General features: G+C 27.1%; 1 protein-coding gene across 1 annotated transcript; it reads right to left on the reverse strand.

Annotated features, from left to right (window-relative positions):
• Positions 1–8,369: 8,369 nt before the first annotated feature.
• LOC145834828 (ubiquitin-protein ligase E3B-like) lies at positions 8,370–26,759 on the reverse strand. The gene is made up of 22 exons (XM_082942339.1): positions 26,619–26,759; positions 26,288–26,379; positions 24,077–24,423; positions 23,669–23,770; positions 23,420–23,506; positions 22,859–23,019; positions 20,767–20,872; positions 18,278–18,475; positions 17,882–17,994; positions 16,926–17,101; positions 16,306–16,497; positions 15,602–15,773; positions 15,192–15,316; positions 12,932–13,043; positions 12,484–12,632; positions 12,209–12,312; positions 11,937–12,068; positions 11,466–11,644; positions 10,405–10,593; positions 10,046–10,228; positions 9,551–9,730; positions 8,370–9,323 (listed from the first exon to the last, which is right to left on the reverse strand). Exons 1-22 carry the CDS (start codon positions 26,753–26,755, stop codon positions 9,071–9,073), a joined length of 3,489 nt encoding a protein of 1,162 aa, XP_082798465.1. The 5' UTR covers positions 26,756–26,759; the 3' UTR covers positions 8,370–9,070.
• Positions 26,760–27,469: the final 710 nt, after the last annotated feature.

Here is a 27,469-nt window from a genome sequence, read left to right on the forward strand (position 1 = left end):
CTGCTGAATTTTTGTGTCACAACAAAAAACAAAAAAGGGTTAAATAGCTGTGGTTAATTAAAAGAGTTAAAAATAAAATACGTGCAACTTTACCGCAATGTGCTACAACTAAATTTAAAGCGTAGGCTACATACTTTAGTAGTTATTAAGAAAAATAAATTAGAGTTTATATGAACTCACTTAATTAAAACATAAACTACACCCACTACTGTTTAACTTTTAGCTCAATAAGATCTCTACAGTTTATTAGTTGCTAAAACACCATAGTTTATTAATTATCTAAGTTTTTCAAAGTTTAAGAAAAAGGTTAAAAAAAAAACTTATATTTTTTTGACAAAAAAAAAACGGACGAAATCCATTGTGTTCTCAAATCCTTTAGCTAACTATGCAAAATAATTCTATTACAACATTTTTTATTTTCAAACATCTGCTTACTTCTTTATATCAAGGGTCGGCAGGCATTTGGTTGTCGCGGGACAAATTTCATAAATAAAAATCTTTGAGGGCAGCCGTTGTAACTTTAGTTACAACGTGGAATGTTTTACTCTTCACAACACACCCCGGAATATCCACTGTAAGTTTTAAAGACTTCGTCAACAATACCTGGGACTTTTTTACTCTTTGCTTCAAACCGCAAAATATTTAGGATAAATTTCGACAGTTTCTTTAGCGGGCCAACTTTTCTTGCTCACAAACCGCAGTTTTAGCTTTCGCGGGCCTTGTCCCAATTAAAATAAAATCATGCTAGCGGGCCGCATTTGGCCCGTGGGCTGCAGATTTCCGAGCCCTAAATTAAAATAACATGCTGCATTACCTAGTTTCAATTCTAAATAAATTATGAAGCTTCTATCTATGATTTTTCACCAAATCATTTAGTATGACATTTTTCAACGGATACAATTTTAACAAAATTGCATATTAAACATTAAACAGCTTTATTTGTTAGTAACAATCACTTTTATTACATAGTCTAGGGGTTTTCAAACTTTTAAAAATCTGTGCAAAGTATTTCACTAATAATTTTTTTTTAAAGTTTTGAGCGTCTTAATATAAATAAACGTATTAAGAAGTGCTGAAATATGATGTAATTTTTTTTTTCAATAATACTAAACAAACGTAATTTTTAAACATCATCATAGTAAGTTTTCTGCACAGAGCAAAATAACTACTTTGTGCACTACTTTGAACGCAGTTAATACTACTGATCTGATAAGCACTACTGTGTAAATTAAAACCACATTTAAAAATATTTGATATAAAAAAGTTCTTTTTTTATTTGTTGTTTACCAGTTGTTTTCAAGCTAAACTGTGCGTTGCGGATCGTACGTTGCTCCTACTTAGTTTATTTAACTACTTTATGATTAACTATACTACTTTTCGAAATAGTCACATAAAATTTCAAGAACAATACAGAAAGAATTGATAAGTTGTCAATAGGTCTGTCCTAGACAAGACATTAAGCTTTACTTGTGGTGCTTGTCTCCTTAACCGAAAGGTTTTTTCCACCAGGTCCATGAATCAAAATTTTTAAGCGTATTTTTTGTCGTTCAATAAACGACAACAAGTTTAAAACAATTTACTGATTAAAAATAATTTTGTATTAATAGTATTAATTTAATACTATTAGTTCAAATACTGAACTTAATTTCGACTAGTTTTTACGTATCTTTGAAATGATAAGACATGTGTTCTATAAACAATATCTTTTTAGCTGTTATTCTACTTGGTTTCTGTTTACAACTTGGTTGATTTTTTGTTTATCTTTAATATTAAACTTAATTTTTTTAATATACTACATACGTTATTTCAATTTAAGGAAATGGTTATTAACAGCAATATTTAAAAAACATTACACAGCCTCTCTAAAAATGAAAATGTCATATCCTTTTTGAAAAATAAAGTTTTAAAAAATTTGTACCAGTTTTTTGTATGTATATTTTTTAGGCCATTTTATGGTTCAATGCATTAACATAGGCTCTCAGTTAAAAGTATGTACAAAAATATAATTTAAGCTTTAAGATAACGCCACTTGTATTAAAAAACTGTTATTAAACGCATAGATGGCGGGTTGTAATGTCCAGTTATGCCAGAGTTTAAAAAGTTCATTTAAATTCTATTTGCTTATTTGTTTTGAGCTAGCGACTCCTTGGTAAAAATTCCTATAAAAGTTATAGACAGTTCACACATTTAGTTATATACAAAAAGTTAGTGGCATAATTTTTCTAAATAATTTATGTTTCAAAAACATCTTTTTCAGGTTACAAAGGTTACGAATTTTAAATAAATAAAAATTTGTTAAAATTAAAAACTGTGATAATTTAAAGTGAAATGGTTTAAAGTTGCACGAAAAGATAACTTTCTAAAAAAATAGTTTTTGTCTTTCAAGTTTGCACCTTCTATATAAAAACTATTGAAATTATTAACTTTTTTCTGTGTATCTCAAAACCTTTTTTAACTTCTGTTATGCAAAAAAAAAATATAGTAGCTTAGATAAGAACCTTTAAATTAGACCAACTTTTAAAATTAGTTAAGAATAATCTAAGACCTTACTTACATTCATAAATCATAACTATTAAACTAAACTTTCAGATGAACAATGTTTATATAAAAATAAGTCATACAAAAAAAGTATATATGACTTGTTCAAAACTTACCAAACTTTATAAAAAATTTCAACAATATTTCAGGATTCGAGGGTTTTCGGCCACCTTGATATATTCATAAGTAATAAATTGAAATATGGTTTTAAATAAAAAAACTTTAAGATTCAGTTTATTAGATTTTAACATATTACATTAATAAATCATAAGACCACTGCAAAACATTAATATAAAAAGATAGGAACCAACTTGAAACTAATTACAGTCCCCAAGATAAAAATATCAAAACAAATAGTTGTTTTAATTCAATAACTATTTTGGAAATAAAGTAACTATTAGACTGCAGACAAACATAATTAAGTCTGTAATCTTCCACCATAACTTTTACTGGTAGCTATATTTGGTTTATTTTACTTTTAGATGTTACTTTTTAATTTTAAAGCCAAAACAGTTGTAAAAATGGTAAAAAGTTACAAGTATTTAAGAATAATGATAGATACTAAACTAAGTTGGGCAGAACTCATTGAAATGCTAAAAAGTAAATAATTAAAGGAAATTAGTGTTCTTTATAAAACAAGGTACTTTTTTAATAAAATATATTTATTCTTAATTTTTAATTTACTTTTACGAGCCATTTAAGGTATGGTCTGTTATGTTGGGAGAGAACTAATTTAAAAAAAGTTAATAAAATCAATGTACTCTTAGATAAAGCACTCAGGTGCGTTCACTATAAAAAGTACAACGTGAGTGTAAGTAATTTGAAAATAAGAAAAAAATATTAATTGTTGAAAACTTATTCAAATATGAGTTGGGAGTTTTTATGTATAATTAAAAAAAAATTACAGTAAATTTTAAGGTACTTTAAAAGTATAACTAGTACATAGCCATTCAACAAGGTCCTCTAAACAACTTTTTTCCTACCAAGATTCAAAAACAATAATGGCCATAAATCACTGGCCTACCAAAATAGTAAGCTTTGGACAGACCTACCTATTAGTTTAAAAGACCAACGCCATCTTGGAATGTTCCAGAATGAACTAAAGGATAATTTGTTAAATGATAAACTAGTTAACTAGAGTTTACATAAGGTGAACAGAATTATTTCTTTATAAACAGTAGACTAGCATTCATTTTCATCTGAGGTATTCATATTTTTTTGAGTATATTAATTGGGTTTCAATAGCACTGGTCCAGTCTAGTTTGTAGAAAGTTGTAATATGTATTTTTTTGTTTATACTTTGTTAGTGTATTAGTATAAATTCATTAAATAGTCTACATTTTATCTGTGTAAATAAACTTATTAATCTTTAGATATATATTTGCCAAAAAAAAAGATTAAATATTTAAATCGTAAGCTGAAATTACTTATAACATTTGAAATTATTAATAGGTTGACTCTTTATATTTATTATTGTTTTTTATAAAGAAAACTGATTCAATATTTTAAGTTTTTTTGTGCTTGTTTACAATATTATTTTGGTTTGGTTAAACTATGATAATTAGATATTTATTCAAATTTGTAAAACCTGATAGCTTTAAAGCAGGGTTTCCCAAAGTGGGCGATATCGCCCCCCTGGGGGCGATTTTAGTAAGTCGGGGGCGATAATTAGTAAGGGGGCGAAAGGGTGGGCGATAACTAGTAAGGGGGCGAAAAGGGGGCGATTATGAAATTTTGGGCTGTCATAAAATTTTTAATTTTTAAATTGCTAATTTACTAATTTTAGCTTGGTAGTAATTATTTGACCCTGAAGTAAAACTTAAACAAAACAAGTTTATTTTATTTATGTAAAATATAGAGAAAAAAATCAAGTACTTATGACTCCTACTTTCAAGTAAATTACATATTTTCATTCATATATTTTCTTATTTAACAACTACATAGATCATAGACGATCGGAATCCCTCTCACCATTTTATAACCTGACATATATGTTATTTGGGATCATAAATTGTTCATAAAAATCTATGTTATATTATATATTATTAAGTTTCTAGGTAAATTGGCAACCCTGTATAGTTTTATTTCTTAGTCTAACTTAGTGACTTTTCAAAAAACAATTGGAAATATCATGAGGTGATAGTTATATCACCTCATGATATTTCCAATTGTATTTTGAAAAGTGACTGACCTTGAACTAAAAGTGAATTTTTCAAAAGAACGAAATGAAAGCTTTTGGACTCAACAAAAACTAAGGCAAAAGTATCCAATCATTTGAGAGTAATATAGATTATTGTTTATAGTTTTTCCTTCTAGCTTTGTTGTTGAGAAAGCTTTCAGATCAGTTATCAACATCTTGAGCAAAAGATCTAATCTAGATATTTGTAAAGGAGGCTTTTTTTTACTGATTAAGAATCAGATTAGAAAAACTTGCAAGCAGTCATGAACCTCATCCTTCACATTATATTAGACTTCAGTAGCAGATATTATTTTATGAAATTTTTTTGTTTTATTTAATCTTTTAAAATACTTTTTATTTAACCTGGTTTGTATTGTATTTAAATAGTCTTTTTATAATAAAATTTTATTAAGTTATTTATTCTACAACAGGTTTGCATAATGCCTAATAAATATTAATTACGGTAGACTTCCTCTTGAGTTCGCACTTTTTACCCAAAAAATTGCAAATTCATGTTTTCTAAAATTTAACTTAAATAAAGTCTATTACTAACTAAGTATTAATAAAACAAAAAATCATAATATTTAATATCTTATATAGATCTACTTTTTTAATGAATGTTTGTTTTATGTTTTAGTTGATTTTATGTTTTTGCATAACGTTATTGCATATAACATATTCAAGTTTATCATTTTGTAAAAAAAAGGTAATAATTTTTGAGTTTGCACTTTTTTATTTCGTTCAAAGTGCCAACTCAAGCGGAAGTCTACTGTATTTATTAAATCATTTATGTTTTAAATCTGTTATTAATTTTATTTTGACCTGGTTATTTTCGTAGTTTATATTTCGTATTACATTACATTGAAAGTTTTTATAGCATAGTGATTAAAGTGTTTGTTTGAAAGAAATTTATTTGAACTATTTTTGTTATTACTTGTTTAATCTGTATAAATAAATAAATCTTGATAACCATTTAAGTTTTTTTTTTAAGTTTTTTTTTGGTTTTAAAAGAGTATAGATTTAAGGTCTCTATTTGAAATTACTTCAAATTTTTCATTTAAAAGACTCTTTAACTCAAACTTGATTTGTTATTGTCAAAAAACCTATACATTAAAGAATTTTAAACTATTAATACAAATGTTTTTTGTTTTATCTTAATTCTTAATATATTAGCAATTAGAATGTGTTGTTTATTTTGTTAGTTAAACACTAGCTTTTCGTTTTTCACTCTTTTCTTCTGGTAAATTATTATAGGCTAATGACTAGAGAAAAAATAAATTTAAACAGTATTAAATAAGCCATTAAAAGACTGCTGCAGTTACAAAACAAAATTTTAAGCTAATTAAAAGAATTTTTTAATCGATTGCTTTCTGTTCACAGAATTAACTGTAAAATTTTTGATTTTTTTTTGAATTTAAACTAAAAAAAAAGAAAATGTTAAAACTAAGGTTTAGTTTCCTAAAGGTTATTCCAAGTCAAATACTGTTTAATGGTATTCTATTACAAAACATGTAGTTTAAGAGTTTAAAATTAAGTTTTTAACTTTACAACTAACTTACTTATAATATATCTTAGCATTAAAATTAATAACTTTACTACATTATCTGAAGCTGTTGATGAAACCACTTTTCATGTGATATAATCAACCAGTCGGTCAAACTTCCTTAAACTAGATCAGAAATTATGTTTTATTATTTATTTTGTTATGTGTAAAATAAACTGTTCATTTTTTTATAGTTTCTTAATCTCTGGTATAGTAATTTTAGAATATGCCTATTTATAAAATAATTTTAGTACTTTGTGCGGTTTAAACAAGTTACTTAGTATTAACTTCTAAATGTCTGAAATTCGTTATTTGAGAGATTATTATAATGTCAGGTTTAAATTAAGATTTCAGATGGTTAACGTACGGTTAAGATCCAGTCAAATATCGACATGCTAAGTAACTTGGAAGCTACTTGTGCAAAAGAAACAAAATTTATTTTTTTAATACTAAATATTTTGAAATACACTTTCAATTTGGTTTTCAGTTCACAATAGTATTTCCTAGATCACAATAATACTAAATCATTTTATTACAATTTCGCTCGAGTTTTTCAATTTTCTTATATGTTATTTTTTTAAGTTATGCAGCCCGCAATTACATTTTTAAAGGCGTTGAAACTAGAAAAGATTTTTTAGTAAATATGAATTGATGACTACAAAAGTTGTCCACCACTACCCCAAAAGTTTGATTAGTTTCAAAACAGTTCATATCTAAACAGGATTAATTACAGGTTACACAAGGCTTTTTAATAATTAAATATTATAATACACTTAACTGGGCTTATAAGAAAACAAATGTAACTTATTTTCTCAAGCCCTGTAAACTACTTTGAACACAGCTCAAAAGTGCATGCATAAGAAGTACCAGACTAAATTACATTTCGAACACAACTTTTTCGGCTCAAAAGTTTCTACTCAAGAGAAAAACTACTTTGTAAAATCGTGGGGGGCGATTATTTTCCGAATTTCTGAAAAGGGGGCGATTTAGAAAATGAGTTTGGGAAACCCTGCTTTAAAGGGTATATTTATTTATTTAGTTTAAGCAAGGTTTTTTTTTTGGATACAGCTTTATTTTACTATATATGTATTTTATTATTATTACAGCTTTATTTTTTTTACTTTTTTATGTTATAGCTTTGTCTTATTATTACTTATTTTTTGATAAGTTCAAAGTAGAATCCAAATTCTTAAACATACATTTTAAAACTTAAATTATTTTTTAAAATCATATAACATGAATAAAAGGTTAAACTATTTGCTAAAATTATTGATAAATTTTTAATTCAAAATATTTCAGATTAAAACTTTACCTTTTAACGTAGAGTTCAATATATATTTTATAAGTGTTTAATATTAGATACTATTATACAGTTTTTTTTTTTTGAATATTTTTGTTTATGAAAAATTATATTTTGTGTAGTCTAACAGTCTCATTTTTCATAGAGTTTTTAATTTTACAGTTTAGTTTTAGCTGTTAAGTTTTTTTTATTGTTTTAGCTCAGTATAATTTTGACTAAAGTAAGGTATGTCCTGGACATGACATTAAACTGTATTCTGGTGTATGACTCGATAACCGAAAAGTTTTTTTGTAAACCAGGTCCTTGGACCAAATTTTTGAGCGGTTTTTGTTTTTTTCGTCTGTTCAACAAACTATTAGTTACCTTTAAAAACAAGTTATGCGTTTTTAAACAACTACGATATGGTGGTTTTATAACAAAGTTTTCAGATTTTATTCAAAATAAAATATTTATTAATGGTTAGCTATAGAGTTAAAAAATGATTTTAAGATTGTTTAGAATATAACTATTTAAAAAATATTTATTAAATATATGTATATTATCCGTGGTGTATGACGCAATAATTGAAAGGCTCCTTTGTACATCAGGTTCTTAGACCAAACATTTTAAGAGCTTTTCTTTATCGTTCAATAAACAATACATTACTATTATTTCTAGTATAACTTTTTTTAACTTGGTTGACTGCTGTAGATATATAAAAAAAATCATTTAAAAAACTACAATTTTGAGAATTTTCTTATATACGCACAAACAAAAAGTCCAAAAAATAAAAACTTTTAAATATGTCAAATTTGTAGTAAATTAAATAGTTTTAGGCAGTCTTACTTTGCTAATTGATTTATTACAGTCTAATATTCGTTAATGAATATTTAAAAAAAATTTTTAAACTAAACTCAGTTAGATTAAAAAAATAAGTAATGTTGAAAACAACACCACTTCATGTTTTATAGCAAAACCTTACCTGAAAAATAAAAACAAAAAATTTTGGTGTTATAACTTGAAAAAATTGATTTAATGTTTAAAAAGGTAATTTTGTCACAGTCGATTTTTCATGTAAATATTGGGACACAATTCCGACCCGCGCACAATTCCGATCCAAGTTGTTCTAAATGTAATAAGAGGAAAATAAATAAATAAAAAGAAAGAAAATTAAACAACCGATCAAGGGTAAGGGGTAAAAGTAATAGGGAAAAAAACAAAGAAACAAAATCGGGTGGGAACTGATTCGGGTTGGAATTGTGCGCGGCTGGGAATTTTGATTATTACGTAAATATTAAATACAAATAACAAATATTAGCATTTAAATAATCAAATACATCGAATAGCTCAGTTTAGGAGTCAAAAACGTTTGCTTAAATCGGTTCAAAAAACAAAAAGAAAGTCAACCCCCTAAACAAAATAACCACGAGCCTTAAAAAAAAAAGCCACTAAATCAAACTGCAGCTAAACCCGCCAACAAACCACCGACCAATCGCGAGCCTCTAAACGCAACCCGACAGCCAATCGCAGCTCAGGAAAGTTCGAATCCCGTGTTGTTCGCAATCGCCTGCTTCAGCTTCTCCCTCAACATTTCCTTGGACGGGTAGTTTGGCAACTTCAGCAGGTTAAAGCATGTGGAGGCGGTGGGGAGCCGGTACTTCCCCGAACTGGTCGCCCCCTTGGACTTTTTCGACGATGACGTTATGCTGGGCATGGTGAAGAAGCCCCGGATCACCGTGGCAACCGTGTCGCCGGTGTCTTCGTCGTCAGGTACGTCTACGCATCTGTTGGTGAAAAAGTTTAGGATTATAAAATTTTGACGGATTAAAAATAATCAATTACGTTTTTGATAAAAAAACAGCACTCTTTATATAAAACAAATGTTTTTTAGGCTCGATTAATTAAAAAAAAACTATTAAACACTAGCTTATATTGATGAAACATAATAACAGCATATTGAAGTTTTTCGAACCGTCAAAAACAAAACAACAATTTTAATGATGTTAACAACCTGATAGAAAAATGGGGATGGAGGTGCGCGAACCCGAGGAGGGGAGGCTTGGAGCAGGAGGTGACGAATTTGAGGAAGTTGGAGGACTGCTTCGGAGTGAACTCCTTCTCGACCACCTCCCACAACCACCTGACCACCCGGTGCGATCCGTGGAACCCGCCGTAGTATACCACGTGACTCCTTGAGATTACACGGTCGGTTGGTTGTTATTTTAATTAAATTTTTGCTTATTAAAAAAAACTGTTAGTTTGATATGGTAAATGTGAAAAGACTAATTCAAAATAAGTTGAACAATCTTTTCTGTAATTGAGGAAAACACGAACAAGTAAACATGCTTGGTTAACTTCCTCTTGTGTGAAACATGCTTTGAGAAAAAAAAAAGTTGTTTAAAACTAACTGTTATAAAATAATTTTTCAAAAAAAATTATTGCTACATGAAACAAATTCATTAACTCGCATTTTAAGAAAACAACAAAACCATAAATTTTGTCAAACTTGAGGTCTTGGAAGTCGATGCCGACGTTGTCGCCCGAGATGAGGCGCTGAAACTCGGGGGCGGAGAACATTGCGGTCCACTTGAAGGGTATGATGGACCTGAAGCCGCGCAGGAACGCCCTCGTCTGCCGCTTGATCTGCGTGTGGAGGCGGAAGTGCGCCAGCGTGTGGATGTACATGAACCTTTATAATTTCAATTTGTAACAGAAGAGAAAGAGTTTAAAGTTTGTATGTTTGGTTGCTCAAACAATGTTCAAAACACTTTGTTGAGCATTAAAGTCTGAACAACATAAGTTTATAATTTAAAGTGCACAGTTTTTGCACAAGTTCTCCTATAAAAACTGAACACTCCCTTCTACCTGTTGTCGTTGGTAACAGGAATGGAGGAACCGCCGGGAACAAGTTCCGTGGTGACAACCTTGCCCATGAAGTCGTGCTCGTAGGTGAATGTGAGGCACAGCTGCGAGATGTCGCCTTCCGACCACCGCTTCATCCAAGTCAGGTTCTTGTAAAATTCAAAATCCAACGACGGCAGCTCGTCTATCGGGCTGGTGAATAAAAAAAAAGCGTTGTTTACCAATTAGTTTTTTTTTGCAACAACACACTTGATGTTTAAGATGTCTGTTAATAAAGTATATAACATCACTAAAGCAGTTTAAGAAAAATTTAGCTGTTTGCCAAAAAAAATGTATTGATTTACTTTTTTCACCTGTGATTTTTTTTATTATTTCTATTTGAATTTCTACGCGTTGTTTATGTATTTACGTTCTTAAGAGATTTTGATGTTCAGGGTTGCCATAGGTTTTTGAAAAACTTCCTCCAGGCTTTCTGATTTTTTTAGGTTTTCAAAAGTACAAGTTTTTTGTCTATTTTTAGCATAAAATAAGTTTATGGTAGAGAACTGTCCTAATTAGTATAATAACATTGATAGTATAATGTAAAACGACTTGAATTGTATTTTTAATAAAACTAAAATTAATAATAAAAAATGTTTGCATCTATGACGAATTTTTTGTATCAGATCGAAATTTTATAACTTTATATGTTAAAATTATTTAAAATTTAAGTTTTTTTTATTGATTTTTGTTCAAAATTCCAATTTTTTTTTTTTAATTCAAAGTTTTTCAGCCTAAGTTACCAAATTCCAGGTGTTTTGGCAGCCCTGATAGATCCTATTTTAAAACCAATCGTTTTTACTAGGTCAACTTTTGGTACCTATCAAATAACACATAAACTTTATAAGTGCGAGCTAAAATGCTTACATACAAAGGTTACCACTGTGAGTTAATTAAAATACTAAATTTAGACTAACTTTAAAAGCAAGTCCAAAGTAAAAACATATTTTGAAGATGATCACGACTAGTGTTTACGTTAAAAACAATAAAAACTTTAGTCGTTCAAGCTATGTAAGGATCTTAACCTGTGAAGAGGCTGGTTGTTGTTGTTGAGGAGGTGCCGGAGGAAGAAGTTGGCGATGGGAAGGTCGAAAAGTATTCCTTCGTACAGCGCTTTCGCCAGCATGCATCCCGCGAAGTGGAATATGACGTCATCTTGCGGGAATGACGTGGGTGACGGGTACATCTTCGCATCGCTCGTCACCTGTTTGTTTGTTTGTTTTGTACGTATTGCACACGTTTAAACAGGAAACTTTTAACCAACTGGTGAGTTTGGAATTGATACTGTTATAGTTTGAGAAATTTTTAGTCACCTTATTTGACAAATTTTTACAATTAGTAACCTTCAGAAACATATTTGAAACATTTATATGTGTTTATTTTTCGTACAAGTTGAAACAAAGATAAAACAGGACCTTTATAATTATCTGATGAACGAATACAATTTCTACGGCAGGGTTTTTCGTAAAATTTTGATTAAAAACTTGTCAACTAACCTTGAACAAGTTCATGTCCGGGTTGAATATTTTAGCCACGGTCTCCTCCAAAAACTCCTTGAAAACCCCGTCCTGGTCGATTCCCGCCTCGTCCAAGCCCAAATTGTTGACAAACTTCACCCTGATGGTCCCCTAGCGGATAAATGTAAAGTTTTCAATTTGCTTTGTAGGCGAAGATTGTTAAAAAAGGTGAATAACAAAGTAGGTAAACAAAAACTTTGCGCGAAATACTTTAAAAATCATATTATCACCATGGTTGTATAGCTTTTCACCTTGAGTGCTTTTGAAGACAGTTTGTTGAGTTGTTGAAACCCGTCTTCAACCAGCCTGCTCCTGTGGATCTTTATGTAAGCAGATGTGTTGTCCGGTGTTATTCCTGTGATGTAAAAATTTGCTTGTTTTTGTTAAACAAACTAAAAAAGGTAAACCAAGCTTTCTTTAACAACTTCAAGTCATACTTTCTTGACAGTTAACAAAGTTGTCAAAATCAATAAAATTTTTCGAACAAAGGACAAACAAAGTCATAATGGTCATGTTTGTTTCAAACCGAGTTTTTCTTTGTCTCGAGCAACGAGCGATCTGAAGTAGATGACCCGGTCCTTGTGCGAAATGACGAACGGCATCTTGTTGAGGAGGAGCAGCGCTCTGGACGTTGATTGGTTCAACTCGCTCCTCAGCGTTGACGCTTTCACTGATCTTTATAACATTTGTTTTTCACATTTAAGTTGTTGTGATGTTCAACTTTGATAAAAATTACAGTCAACTATGTGTATTGTAGGCGCACAAAAATTTAACACTTAAAGTTCATACAAATGTTTTAGTTTACGCAAAAACTGCCCATTCAAAAAAACTTAGCTTTGAAAATTTACAAAAGCTCGACTTTAAGACAAACAGCTTATCAAAAAAACTTGAGAAAAATAAAAACTTTAATTTTGTAGAAAAGAACTACTCAAATTTTAAAACAACTACCAAACTATGCTTGAACAAAAACCAACTTGATAAGCCAGTGGCTGTGAGGAGTGAAAGGTTTTCTGGAATCTCTGTCATACAAAATGGTCAAAAGTGAGTGGGCTGAATCGTACACCAGCCGCAAATAGCTGCCTTCACCTGTTGAAGCTTAACTTGAATAAAATGTTCTGCGTGTTTTATATTAGACGTGTTATTTGTCACTATTTTTATTAGGAGACTCAATGCTTTTTTAAACACATAAGTGTTCAAGGTTGCCAAAGGTTTCTTGAAAATTCTTTCAAACTTTCATTGGTTTGTAAAAGTACGTGTCTTTTGTCCATTTTAAGTATAAAATTGAATTTAAGGTACTAAACTGTCCTAAATAAAAAGATGCTATAATATTTTTTATAGTAAATAAAATTCTAAATGATGCAAAAAACGGTATTTAATTTATTTTTGCATATAATCAAAATTATACTATTACACATATAAAAATTGTTTGATATTCCATGTTTTTGGACAACCCTGTAATGACGTACCATTTCAAATAATTTCCACTACTCATATAATTTAAAATATAGAGGCAAAAATATGTGAGCTATATTTCGATTAGAGCATAAACTTTCAATTGTAACTCACCATTTGTGGTTTTTTAGTGGTTTGCAAAGTTAAAGCTTCACAGGGGTCACATTAAAAATTAATCAAAAAGTATTAAACTAAGAATAAATGCATAAAAAATGTTTCTTATTATTTTGATATATAAAATAACTGCAACAAAAACTCAAGGCCTAAACCAGGCTTTGGCAACATTTTACAAATAACTAATCAAAAGAACCTTGAGAAATGTAAAAAAATTAACTAATGCGTACCATTAATGTTAACAATTGTATAGAATAAGTATTTAGAAACGTAACAAGGCGTTTGTAGGTTTTTGTGTTCAAAAAGTCATTGTTTCAGATGGTAAATTTTTCTACATAACAAAATGAGTTTTATAAACAAATTATTAGAGAATTCGGAAAGCTATAAAAAAAAAGTATCAACTAATTACACATAAATGAATTTAAAGTAACTTCAATAAAACAAGATTTTCTTTTAATTAAAAAAATGAAACGTTTTTTTGCACAAGTTGTTTTCAAACAAAAAGTAAGTCGGATCCGCAAACTCACACACTACTGACTTTACAAAAGGGTTACCAAGCAAATTTTAATAATAGTCCCTCTGCAGAAATTTTAAACTACAATCGCCTCCTTTTAATAGAAATCACCCCTTTACAGGTTAATTTATACTTTATTTTTCACCCTCTAACTATCTGCTAGACCTGGTAGCCAAAATCATACACTTTATTGAACACTAATTTTGAGCTTAAAAATTGAAATGTTATAAGTCACCATGTTAAGTGATTAAATTAGAAACGATTTGATTTTAAACCCTATAGTTAAATGAATTTGACTCGAATAAATACTTTTAAATGTAATTAAGCGTTTGTGGTTTTTTTTTTCTGTGACTTGAAAAATAATTGCTATAGAAGGTAGAATTTTCTACATAACCAAATCAAGTTTTATAAAAATGTAGATAACTAGAGATATGTGTAAATTAGGCAGTTCTTATTTTGTATAATTACTTCATATGACTAATAAAATTCTTAAAACTCTTTAAATGCAAAGCTTAAATAGGTTCATCATTTAATACCAATACTGTTTACACAAAGTAAAAAATATAGAGGGCAAATTTGATTATGCGTTATATGAATAGTTTTAGTTAATTTTCCTCAACTTTAAGCGGTTAGAATTAAAGATCGATTTTAAGACACTTTGTGTTAATATCGATTTGACTCCAATATATATGTTCTAATATTATAAGTATTTGTGTTTACTTTTAGCAATTTGCAAAGTAAATGACTTATAAGGTATTATTGCATTTGATAATAATTAAAGTGTATGAAGAAATTAGCAACAACAAATTAGTGCAATAACTACAAAGTTTTAAAATGCGCTTGTGTTTTTTCTATTCGAAAGTATTACAACATACAGCAACACTCTAAAAAACTTAATAAATCAAAAGTATAATAAACTAGTTTCAATAAATGCAATTGGAAAATAAGCATTACGTGCTAGTTTTTTCTGTTATATTTTAAATATATCATTTATTGTTATTAGGTTATACAATTTTAAGAACAAAAAACAACGGTTATTATATAAAAAACATTCATAAAACCAGTTTTTGTAATATTATAAGAATTTTTTTTTAATTGTCTACAAAAAATGTTTTCCGCATTTACTAGTTATATATCATTTTAAACAAACATACTTTTATCATAAAATCCCTCCCAGCAAGCTTTGAAGATGAATTGTTTGAGAAAAGTGGATATGGTGAGAAGCTCTTCCAAATGAAAGGGAACTTGCTGTTCGTAAAACTCCACATCATCTAACATTCTGTTAAAGTATAAAACAAATAATTGCTTTAATCATTTCCAATATCGTTAAAATAAATTGTTTTAAAAAAGTAGAATTTAAACACACTAGTAACTAAAAACATAAAACTTTGTGAATAAAAACAATACTAAAAAGTGTGATAAAGTTCATTAGAACCATGTTTTATCAAAAAATAAGTTCACAACTTGTAATGAAAAAATTAACAGCAGATACATTTTCTGTGTGACTCAAAGAAGGATGTTAAGGTCACGTGACAAACTTAACAACAAGCATGTAACAACAAACGATGCGATGTGGGCAGTCATGTCGCAGAACAACGTGAACACCGCAAAGTACGGTCTGGATTGCCCAACGTCGAAACTCATCGCCTTCAGGAACAGATCCAGCCCGCCCTTCGGCCCCAACTCGCATATGAACCTCCACAGCTTGATCAGAACGTCGTCCATGAATATCAGTCCTGCATTATTGTGAACACTTGTTTGAAAATAGTTTTAATACTTTTTTGATACACAGAAGTATATCTTAAATAGGTCAGTTGTTAATGTTGTTCTCAAACACCAAACTTAACTTGACATTCTTTGCATGATTTTATACTAGTTGTAATATTTGTTTCAAATCCTTTATGTTTCAAATAAATAATCTTAATTGATGTACAAAATAGAAAACTAAAAGTTTTTGTGAACTTTCTTGCATATAATTTTACCTTTTTTGAAGAAAAAGTTGTACTAAATTTTAGTTTTAACAACAAGTGTTTAATGATAACTTAAAATAATTTTCTTTGTGGTTTTTATTTAGTTTACATCTAATTTGAACTTATAAAACAACTTAAATAAAAATTTTGTATAATTTCTTTTGTATCGTTCATTATAACTTCTTCAACCTAATTTAAATTATTAGTCAAGTTGGGAACAAAGTTTTTTAAGTATTCATGTTGGTTAGTAATAAAAAATCAATACTTGAAGAAATTTTACAAAACTTGAATTTCAAACCGGTGAGCATCTCCATTTTGAGCTGATTGGTGAATATTTGCAGGCAGGTGGTGAGGAGTTGTGACGTCATGCACACTGACGTCACCTCCTCGTACTCCAACTTTCTCCCTCCGCACGGAAGCTGCACTCTTCCGTCCGTGTCGTCCCTTCCCACTATCATCCTGCGCAGGTACGAACTTATCTTCGTCGTCACTGGAAATGTTTTTTGCGAATGATTTTACTTCAATAAAATAATTCAATAAAAGTTCTTATTTTTTATTTAAACTGAACATTGGTGTCTGTATTTCTGTGCTTTTTTTTTTTTGGAAAGTATAAACAACTGCCGTTCAAACCAAACTGATTTTTGTTACTCATAAAATTTAGTTTCTTTACTAAATAAAACATTAATAAAGGATTAGTACAGCAAAGGAAAAATTAGTATATTCCAAATACCATATATAACAAAATAAGGGTTGATTTCTAGAATACAAACAAACAAAACCCTTCGTAGAATCAAAACAAATATTTTTTACTGAGGTATAAATGGCTAAGACTAAGTCCGACTTTTTTTTACTTTTAGTCTATTTTTTAGTCAACTAAATACTTAATAGAAACAGAATTATTAAATTAATGATAAATACTTTTTTGTTTAGGTGGTTCCCCCTTGGCAACGATCTGTTCGGCGGAGGATGGGGTGGTGGTGACTTCGTGGAGAGGCTGCAGAGTGAGGAGGGAGCGGAAGATGGCCCGCACGAAATCTGGTTTCCATAGAAACGCCAGCTGCTTCCTCACCAGAGGCGTGAGAGAGTTTGAAACTCTGAAATTTGAAAAAAATATAAATATTTTTTTTTGAAATTAACTAATAAGTTATTAATTTTGGAAACTATAACTTTTTTGAAAATCTAGTTTTTTTTATCATTTTGAAAATATTTGAAGAAATCACATATTGACAGAAGGCGAAAAACTTTCTATAATTAAAAAAACAGGATACAAGTATAAAAGCTTTTAGTTTGAGTGGGAAATTGTACAACAAAAAATTAATGCTTTTCTATTGGATTTATATGTTAGAAAATTATCTGATAAGAAACTGAGGGAAAATTTATAACCAAGTTTTTATTAAATATTATTATAAACAGGGTGGCAACTGATTTTTTTTTCTTCTCGGTTTTCTGATTTTATTCCAGTTTTTTAAAAGTACAAGTTTCTTAATCTATTTTTAGTATAAACTTAAATTTAAGGTGAAAAACTGCTTTAAATAGTAATTAATATTGAAAAAATACAGTAAGGTACTTTAAAGGTGTTTTACAATAAATAAAACTCTAAAAATTGAAAGAAATTATATTGTATATAATACATATTTTGTATAAAACTAAATTTAAAAAATTGTTCAAAATTCTTTTTTTTTTATATCTTTTTTACAGGTTCTTTTTTGCCCAAAATTTCAATATCCAAGTTAAACCCTGTATTCATTAACTGTATTTATCAACTTAAAATTTAATGCTTTGAGTAAAAAATTTTTAAGTTTTAAATGACTATTTTCACAGTAAATCAACAAAATTATAAAAAAAAACAATAATAATGCAAAATTAAAACAAACTGATTAGATGTTTGTGGAAAATGTCCGAGTACCGAATGGTAAGTGGAAGTGGTCGAGTTGTTTTTGTCTTTTGTGTTTGATTCAATGTACACCAATATTTTCGTCAGTACTATCTGTCATAAAATTAATAAAACTCATATTAAAATTATAGAATTAAATAACAAAACAAAAACAACTTATTGCAAAAGTTAGAACCTATGTTTAATTATTTACGATAATATGGGCAGGCACTTTAAACTTCAAAAACGATACTTTTAAATATATACAATCATTTTTAATACCAAAAAACTAAATTATTTATATGTACTTATTTTAATTACTTCAAAAAATATAAACACGTAAAGTAGTAACGTTTATTGAACTCAAAAAAAAAACGATTTAAATGAAAAAACTCACAACGCAGTGTTTAGTGTGAGCTTGCAGCAGGTCGGTTCTACTCGCCAGAATTTCGACCAGATTGGCCAGCAGCGACAGGCAGCCAATCACCGAGTTGCTGACGTCATTTCTATGCAACGCCTGTATGACGTCATCAACAGACAGATCCTTAAAAATTCTGGTTATGACGTCGTCTTTTTTAAGAAACGCACCGAACTCCTGTATGTTGTTTTAATAAGTTTAAATGATGGAAGGCACATAAAAATGAGACCATTCATCTTGTACATAATAATAATAATACAAAAACAGTTGAGAATTCAACCTTTAACGAACTTTTTAAATACTGTTTGGATTTTCAATACTTGTTTTTACTATAAAATTACCTCAAAAACTAATCTTAATTTTTAATAGAACGTTAGTTAGTTTGAAGAAAAATATATTTACTTTTTTTTTGGTATATACACAACAACTATAAACAATCATTAGTGTTATTATTTACTAAAATTTAAAAAAAAATTTACATAAGTGTTTGAAATTTTAAAAATTATCTTGGTCTGGCTGGATTTTGATTTGAAAAAAAAGATCTTGATCCAGTAGATCAATAATTTTGATGTTTTATTTTATTTTAAGTATTAATTCATCTAAGAATTTTAATCTAAGAAATTCAGTAAAGTTATGTTTATAAACTACTAATCATAGGTACTATTATATTCCACATACCATAAATTTCATTAAATCATTAGAAAACTTTGTTATAATTAAGTCTAAGGTTTTTAAGTTTTAAAACTGTAAGTAAACTATAAGTATCTACTACCGTTATTATTTGATCTATTTTTTTATTTAAAATAATTCAAAGTAGCAAATACTTACTAATGAACATAACTTAATACTTGAAATTAAAAAAAAAAACATTTAAATTATTGATCTACTGGATCCAGATCTTTTTTTCAGATCAAAAACCACCCAGACCAAGATAATTTTTAAAATTTAAAGCAGTTTATGTTAAATTAATTTTTTCAATATACTGTTGTTATGTGTTTTTATTTATTATTATGTTCTAGTAAATAATTTAACAAATTTGATAAATAATGTTTTGTATAGTGATTTAAATCAACTTTGAATAAAGTATGCAAAGGTCAATTGATTAAGAATAAAAAATTTCGCCAAAAATAAAAACAGTACAAAAAAAAATGTTGTATCATGAAACGAACAAAGCAAAATGACAATGAATCAATTAATCAACATGCTTATATTGATCCCATTAAGTAAAACATATGCCGATAAAATAATGCATGTTGAAAAAATTTGCTTTGAATTTTTTATCAAATAATTATTAAATTTCTAAAGCTACGAAAACATATATATAAAAGTTTGCAAACTTATATATAATAGATCAATTACTATTTCTTAATGTGTCTAACACCATGGATTTGTTTGTGTTTGATAATTTGCCTAGATTTTGTGTTTTTTTCAGGGATTTTTTCGTTATAAATTTAGTGTGAATATTTTTGAATTATAAATGTTTAGTTTATACAAAAGAAGTTAACTTTTTTTCTTTTCATTTAGAGAGGTCCGCATCTTTCTAAAAATCAGAATCCGGTAGATTACTAATAAAACCTAAGTAAATGTTTTCAAAGGGTTTCAGTACAACAATTACACATTCAATTTATTTAAGAACATTCACAGTATAGAAAAGCGAATTTTTCTATGCATTTTATTACAACTTTTTATTAACTTTTAAGGGCTTAGTTTACTCAACAAGTTGTTTCCATTTATGATATCAGAATGTTGTAAGTTTCATAAAATAACTCTTTAAAGTAAAAAAATATTTATAAAATAAATAAAAATACTTTCGCGACTATATATAAGAGCCCTTCAAATCCAGCTACAAATGTAAAGATTTCACAAAAAAAAAGTTCTTAATTAATTAAGTTAACGTTTTCAACTTTTTAAGTTGTCTACTACAAACTATCTTCAAATGTATATTATCATTATTTGGTATACAACCTAAACTTATTATTAAATTTTTGTTAAGTGTCATTATTTTAGTTTGAGTAGTTCAACAGTAAAAAAATAATGCTTAGTACAAATTTGAAAACTCAACATACTTTCGCAGTGATGAAAAACAAAAAATTAGAATGTAAAAATAAATTTATGGAAAATAAAAGATATAGTACTTTAAATACATAATATATTTTTATAATCTTAAATTGTTTCCCTTATTTGTTTTTTATTAAAAATACGTATCACTTTTAACTGTTTATTGTTGTCGTGCTGCTTGAAGTAATTTTAAATTTTTGTAAAAAATCAGTTAAATCAAATCAAAGTTAAAATTTTTATTTTACAACGTGAACAAACTCAAAACATTTTACTATTTCTAACTTGCTTAACACAAACTTATCGTTTGAAAACACTTAACACTTTTACAAACACTATAGCAACAAACAAGTACTACAAATACAGCTTTTAGTACATTTTTTTTAATAAAAAAACTGTAAAGAAGGAGTAACCTGAGGTGCTCGCGTTCGAAGTTGCGTTATGAAGGAAGGGATGGTAAGAACGTTGATTAAAAACTGAAATGATGCCTCGTTTGACCACCTCACCGCCGATAACTGCCTGTTGTTTGGAGCACATTTTTTAATACAACATTCTGATATCATACATACACAAAATTTGATGTTTTTAATAGTAAATAGTTTACTAAAACTTTTTCAGTAGCTTTAATATTTATACACTGACTGTTAATAAGTTTAAAACATTAAAGCTGCGAAAAGTAAGTTAAAAAATACAAAAATGATAACAGCTGTTTTCATTTAGTACTTATGACTGTAGTGATAGTTAGCACAGGGTTACCACTCGTTTTTTCAAAATTTTTTCCATGTTTTTAAAAGTACACATTTTTGGGTCTATTTATAGTTTAGAGTTAAGTTTAAGGTAAGAAACTGTGTTAAATAGTATAAAAATATTGAAAAGATACTGTAAAGCTACGTTAAATATGTTTTTTAATAAAAAATTTTTTGATGATGACAAAAATTTTCTATTTATACCATAAATTTTTTGAGTCAAATCGAAATTTTTCTACTAAACATGTGAAAATTGCTAAAATTCAAGGTTTTTCCAGGTATTTTTAGTGGTTTTTGTTCGAAATTCCAGGTTTATCCAAAATTTCTCAAATTCTAGGTTTTTCCAGATTTTTTAGCCGAAACTGTCAAATTCCAGGTTTTTCAAGGTTTTTCTGGGTTTCCAGGTAGAGTGGCAACCCTGTTAGGAATAATCAAAGGAATTTTTCTAGAAAAAATATACATACAGTTAGAACTTTGATTAAAAGTATTTAGTGATGGTAGAAATTAGTTTTATTTTTCTACAGTCAAATGTATTGGCCTAATATTTAGTTTTAAAAAAACATAAACTTTTTATTAAACAAAAGCAAACGAATAAACAATTAAATTTTTTTAGAAATTTTAAGAAAATGTAAAGTTTAACTTTGTAGTCTAAATTAAAGAGTACTTTAAGACAGTTTTTTTTAACATTTAAGTCATCGATATCAAAAAATTATTACAACTCTGAAAAAATCTTTATGAATTTTAATTATATATTCAAGCAATTTAACACTTTGATAAACAATAAACATTTACGTAAAAATAATAACATTTATGCTTTTATTTAATTAGCTTTATAAATTGTAAACTAAATTTTATTAATTCTAAAAGACTATGAAAATAAACCAATTTTACTAAATGCATTTTGCATAAACATGAGATACCAAAAACTTATAAAATAGTTTAGAAACTTATGTTTAAAACTACCAAAAGTATAGTTTATATAAACTTTAAAAGCTCTACTACAAACAACTATCAAATTGTTATCTTAAAATATAAGAAAAAGTAAAAAGTAAATCTTATAGTAACACTTTATTTAGTTAGGGCGTTAAAAGTGTTTAATAAACAATAAAAAACAAAGAAAATTTATTTTTAGGTGAAGTTTCTTTTTAAGACTGCATAGGAATAAAAATTAAAAACTACTTTATTTTTTTTAACTGTACGTTGCCCACCCCTAATCTAAATTATATATCTTATGCTCTTGTATAAACTTAACTAAGTCTTGTATAAACTTAATTATTATCTCTGTAACATTTTTGATAACAAAAGTTTCAAATCAAACTTATAAGTAAAACAGCTTATTTTAAATTTGTTTGTTTTTAAACTTATTCAATTGAATTTTAATAAATAGTAATTTGTAAAAATAGATGCATACATATTAATTTTAGCCCTTGTTATTCTTTTGATTTTGTTTTTAAGAATATTGCTTTAAGAATAAAATATTTATTTACTTTTACTGTTTTGCATACACTTCTACCCACATCTTCTTATAGATCTAACCTTTTAAGTTATTAGCTAAAACAATGATTTATTTAAATCAAGACAAGTTTTTATTAGTTTTGCTTTAAAATACAAATCTATATTGATTTTTATAGAAACCTTTTTTGCTTGGGTTTTTAAAAATATGCTTATTTTTATTGGTATTTATGTTTGTAATTTTTTTTTTTCATTTTAACTTTGTTTTTATTAAGTTAATTAGTCAGTAATAGAAAATTAATTTCACCTGAACAAAAAACTGACAAAGCATTTAAAACTGGTCGAGTTCAAAGAGGTTATACAAGATGCAAGAACACCTCCCATTATTTGAAGGTTGTCTTTTTTAAAAGCATCAAGTAGAATATTTGCGCAAATTGCATTCAACGCCTTGTGAAGTTTTGATTGTTTCTAAAAGTATTTTATATACCATAAATAGTATCACTAATTTGAATATTCAACACTTTAAATATATATTTTTATCAGATAGTTCTTATAATATATTCTTATAATTATAACTTAAAAAAAACCTATTTCAAAGGGTAAACTGGTTTTTCAAACTAACAAGTATATAGAAATACTTTCAACCAAACATTTTTTCATATTTTAGTTCGTTAAACAAAACAGAGTAAAAATAATTATAAATAAAACTTAAATTTCTTATAAAGTAGATTAAACATTTTTTCTATAAAATGTTTTGTATTCAATACTAAATTAAGAATAACTAATATTTTAATCTTGCTTTCAAAAAATTAGACATAAAATTAAACACAATTTAATTAAACTTGTTTAAATATTTTAAATTTATCACCTGTAATGATTTCCAGCTTTTAATTTCAGTAAAACAAGCAAGCGTTTGAGTGTAAAGTTGGATTGAAGAAACCTTTTTATCCTCTTTCTGTTACAGTTAAAGTATGCATATTTGAAATTATATTAAAATAAGTTAAAAACATTTTTAATTCTTTTCAAAAAAGAGCTGTGATCTTCTTATTGCAACATACAATTTTAATCAACAAAATATTTATAAAACTTTACCACAAAATATTTCAACTAAGTGTACCTCTTTGAGCAAACATTTTGAGACAAGAGTGAGAAATTGCTTTATTTGAGAAACGCACCTCAAAGCATGTGTTTTTGTAACACACAAAGACACATATGAAGTCTGCAGTACATAAAGTGTAAGTGAATTTATAATTAACACTTTTGTGGAATTTGAAAGATAAAAAAAAAGTAATTGCTATTTAATATATAATTCACGCCATTTTATTTTGTTACTTGATTATTTACTCATTTAAAAAAGATTTGTTTTTTAGAAAAATGTTTGTACACATCAACTCTGGTGCACAAAAAATACATTGAAATATTTTAAACCTAAATTTATATTACAAGAAAAGTTAAAATTTGTTATACGATATATATTTTTTTATTTAATGAAAAAAAGACTAATAAAATACCAGACTTTACTGACTTTTAGACTTTCTTCATGACTAGTGTTTTTGACAAGAAACAAGCAAAAGTTTTGAAAACGAGACTTGTCTACCGAATGATCATACACCAACAGCATTTTTACCATTGCTGAATAAATTTCTGTTGCATTTTTGTTTGTATCAATTTGCAAAGTCGTGGTACTTTTAGCTTTCTTGTTATGTTTTTCATTGGCTAGCTGGACTTGTTCATTTTCATTGCTATCATCTGGTTGAAGTGAGTTGTTTTCATTAGAAAAATTACCGTATATGCCCAATTTGTTGCTTCCAAAAGATGCAAATTTCCAATCATTATTTTCTTTGCTAGTTTCTTCATGTTTTTCGATAGATTCTGTAGAAAAAAATTGATAGAAATATAATATAAACTAATTTAAGATGTTCGTTGATTTCCAACAACTTTAATTTAGTGTTAAAAATATTTTACACTCTTAATTTTAATGTATTTTGTTAAGTAAACGCGATTATACATGCCAATAGTTTTTGTTACATAGTTTTCAAAGATTGCAGACCAACTTAAACTATAAACATTAGTTATCAAAACTAAAAAATAGAATCTTGTTCTCCTTAAAATATGATATTTCCTGATTTTTAAAAGTAATAATAATAACAATAATACTAGTAATAATATATCAATAACAATTATTATTATAAAAAGTCTTCCGTCTGAGTTGTTTTGAAAATTCAATTAGTATTTTCAAAAAATTTAAAATCTTGCAAAAGTGCAAGATTTTAATATTCAAAGAATTATGCTTTACACCTCAAAAAACTCTCTTTTTATTTTATTTTTTTTATAACTTAATTATCTTCAAGTTTTACTTATTTTTTTTACTCTTTTTTTTAGTTTATTTAAATATAATATTTAATTTAATACATTTTTAAACTTTTATATTAAATCATTGATTTGAACTAAGTTACTTTTTAAAATAATTGTTTTCTTATATAATTTCTTATAACAGTAACCTCTCGCTTATTTACGCACATCATTGTGTCCATTGCACATTGTATGAGAGATCGTAAAGATACAAGAGGTACCAAATATACTTACTATAATGGCTGTTTTATGATATTGCTTCTAGTTAAAAGCAGACTGGGGACTTATCCATTTTTAACAATTTGTCTACTTTATTTATAAATATGAAAAAAGATAAAATTATACATATATTAAAAAAAGGATTTAAATTTATATAAAATAATGATACTTGTAGAAAAATTTTATTTACTTTAATAATATAAGTAGATTTTATCTTTGTTTATATGTGACTTATTTGATACTTAACATTTATATTATATTCTACTTAGCAAATTCAATTTATAATTTAGCATTTGTTTACAATTAAGAAATGATGTTGTGTCTATATTAAAATTTGTTTCTATAGTCTTTTACAAAAATATGCGTTTGGTGCTGTAATGGATTTCTTTATTTTGAACAAAAATATATAAAATATAAGAAAAATATTTAATAAAAATTGTTTATGTTAAAAACTTTTTTTATTTAGACCTTTGCCCACATAAGGATAAACTTGTCTTGCATTGTATTAAAGATATATTAACTAAATGTTTATCAATAAGTCAAGGAACATAAGTTTACAAAGTCTAAAGATATAGAGAGGTGAGTTAGCATTTAAAAGCATATTTTAAATAAAAAATATACAATAAACCTATTTTGTGCAATATTAACAAAATTAAAATTTTTATTTTTTGAATTTTTTAGAGTTCTAAAATGCTAACTAAACGAGAGTGCGTAACGTCACGAATGCGTAGATATGCGAGAGGTTACTGTATATATATTTTAGCCTCAACTATTTTTGAACAACTCTTTTAAGACATCAGCAATATAAAAAGCTGCTAAATTAAAGATATGTTTAGATTAATGATGTAGTGTTTTTTGCTTATTTAATGAGGGTTTTAACTATTAGGATAACAGCAATAAATGATATACCAAACATGAAAGAGTAAGTTGTATAAAACAATTTATTAAACAAACTATAAATTTATATAATAGGGGATATAGTTTTATACACAACAACGATAAAATTTTATATAATAAAGTTTGTTATTAAACATTTTTTAGTAACTACAATTACACTCTACTAAAACGATAGTTTTACACTTTTTATATGCATACATACATCATAATATATTGCTTAACTAAAAGAAATTAAACTATAATGATTTATTTTTTATATTATCTAAACCTTGACTTTCTTCTTGATTACTTTTCTGAACTTTCTTTTTTATTCCTATAAGCTTGTCTATTTCACTTCTCCATAGATTAAATTGTTTTTTTCTGTGTTAAATGCATACTGAAAACAAATATAACAGTATGGTATACAAAACAAGTTTTAATTTCAATTTATATACAACAGAAGTTGTGAAAAAATACATTAGTAGACTCCTTTAATTTAAACAAATACATTTTAATCTTTAATTATTTATTAACTTATGTTATACTAATTCAATCATACAAACATTTGTATAGTGGTTTTATGTCAAAACTAATTTTTTCAAAGTAAATTGATAAAAAACCTTGTTAAATACCCTCTTGCAATCTTCTGTATTTTTAAAACATATTTTTCTTGAGCCTTTAATTTTTCTCTTTGTATTCTTGCTAAACGTGCTTTTTCAATAACATTGTTTTCAGATGTATTACTGGTGTTGTACATAGTAAAACAGTTAGTTTATAACTAAAAACTACAAATTTAAAAAACTAAAATTACTGAGATTGATAAACTTGTAAATATAGCATTAAGGTGCATTCATTTTAAAGGTTTGAATGAAAGTGTTAACAATATAAAATTAGAAATGAAAATATTAAATGTTGAAAATATGTTTAAGTATGAGTTAGGAGTTTTTATGCACAAATTTAAAATAGATACTTTGCCAGTTAACTGTAATCCTTACTTAAAAAGAGTAAATTCTAATTTAAAGATATAAATTTTTCCCAAAATAAATATCAACTAAGAGGAAATAATTTGAAAATAAAATGAAACATGATTTTCAAAACAGTCAGTGGCAAGGCGCATTTTTTCACAGAGCAAAAGCTATGTGGAACAGACTACCTCAGGATATAGTATCTTGTGAGAGGGTAGAACAATTTTGTTTAAAGCTAAAAGATTTGATTTAAATACAATAAATACCAGTAAAATTCACTCATTTTCCACTATAAACAAAAGAAAAAATATTCATTTCCCTACGCCTCCCCCCTACAAACTATTAGTTTACTTATTTTGTTATTATGAATTTTGTTTTATGCGCGATGATTTTAGACAAACTTCTTTATTGTGTGTACTAAGTAATATATAAGTTTGAATTTTTTGAATTGAATTTTTAATTTAGTTCATTTGTATATCATATTGTGTTTAACTTTGTGTTTTCAT

The sequence above is a fragment of the Thalia democratica genome, chromosome 4, assembly GCF_965202585.1.
Source record: "Thalia democratica chromosome 4, ktThaDemo2.hap1.1, whole genome shotgun sequence".
Classification (NCBI taxonomy): domain Eukaryota; kingdom Metazoa; phylum Chordata; class Thaliacea; order Salpida; family Salpidae; genus Thalia; species Thalia democratica.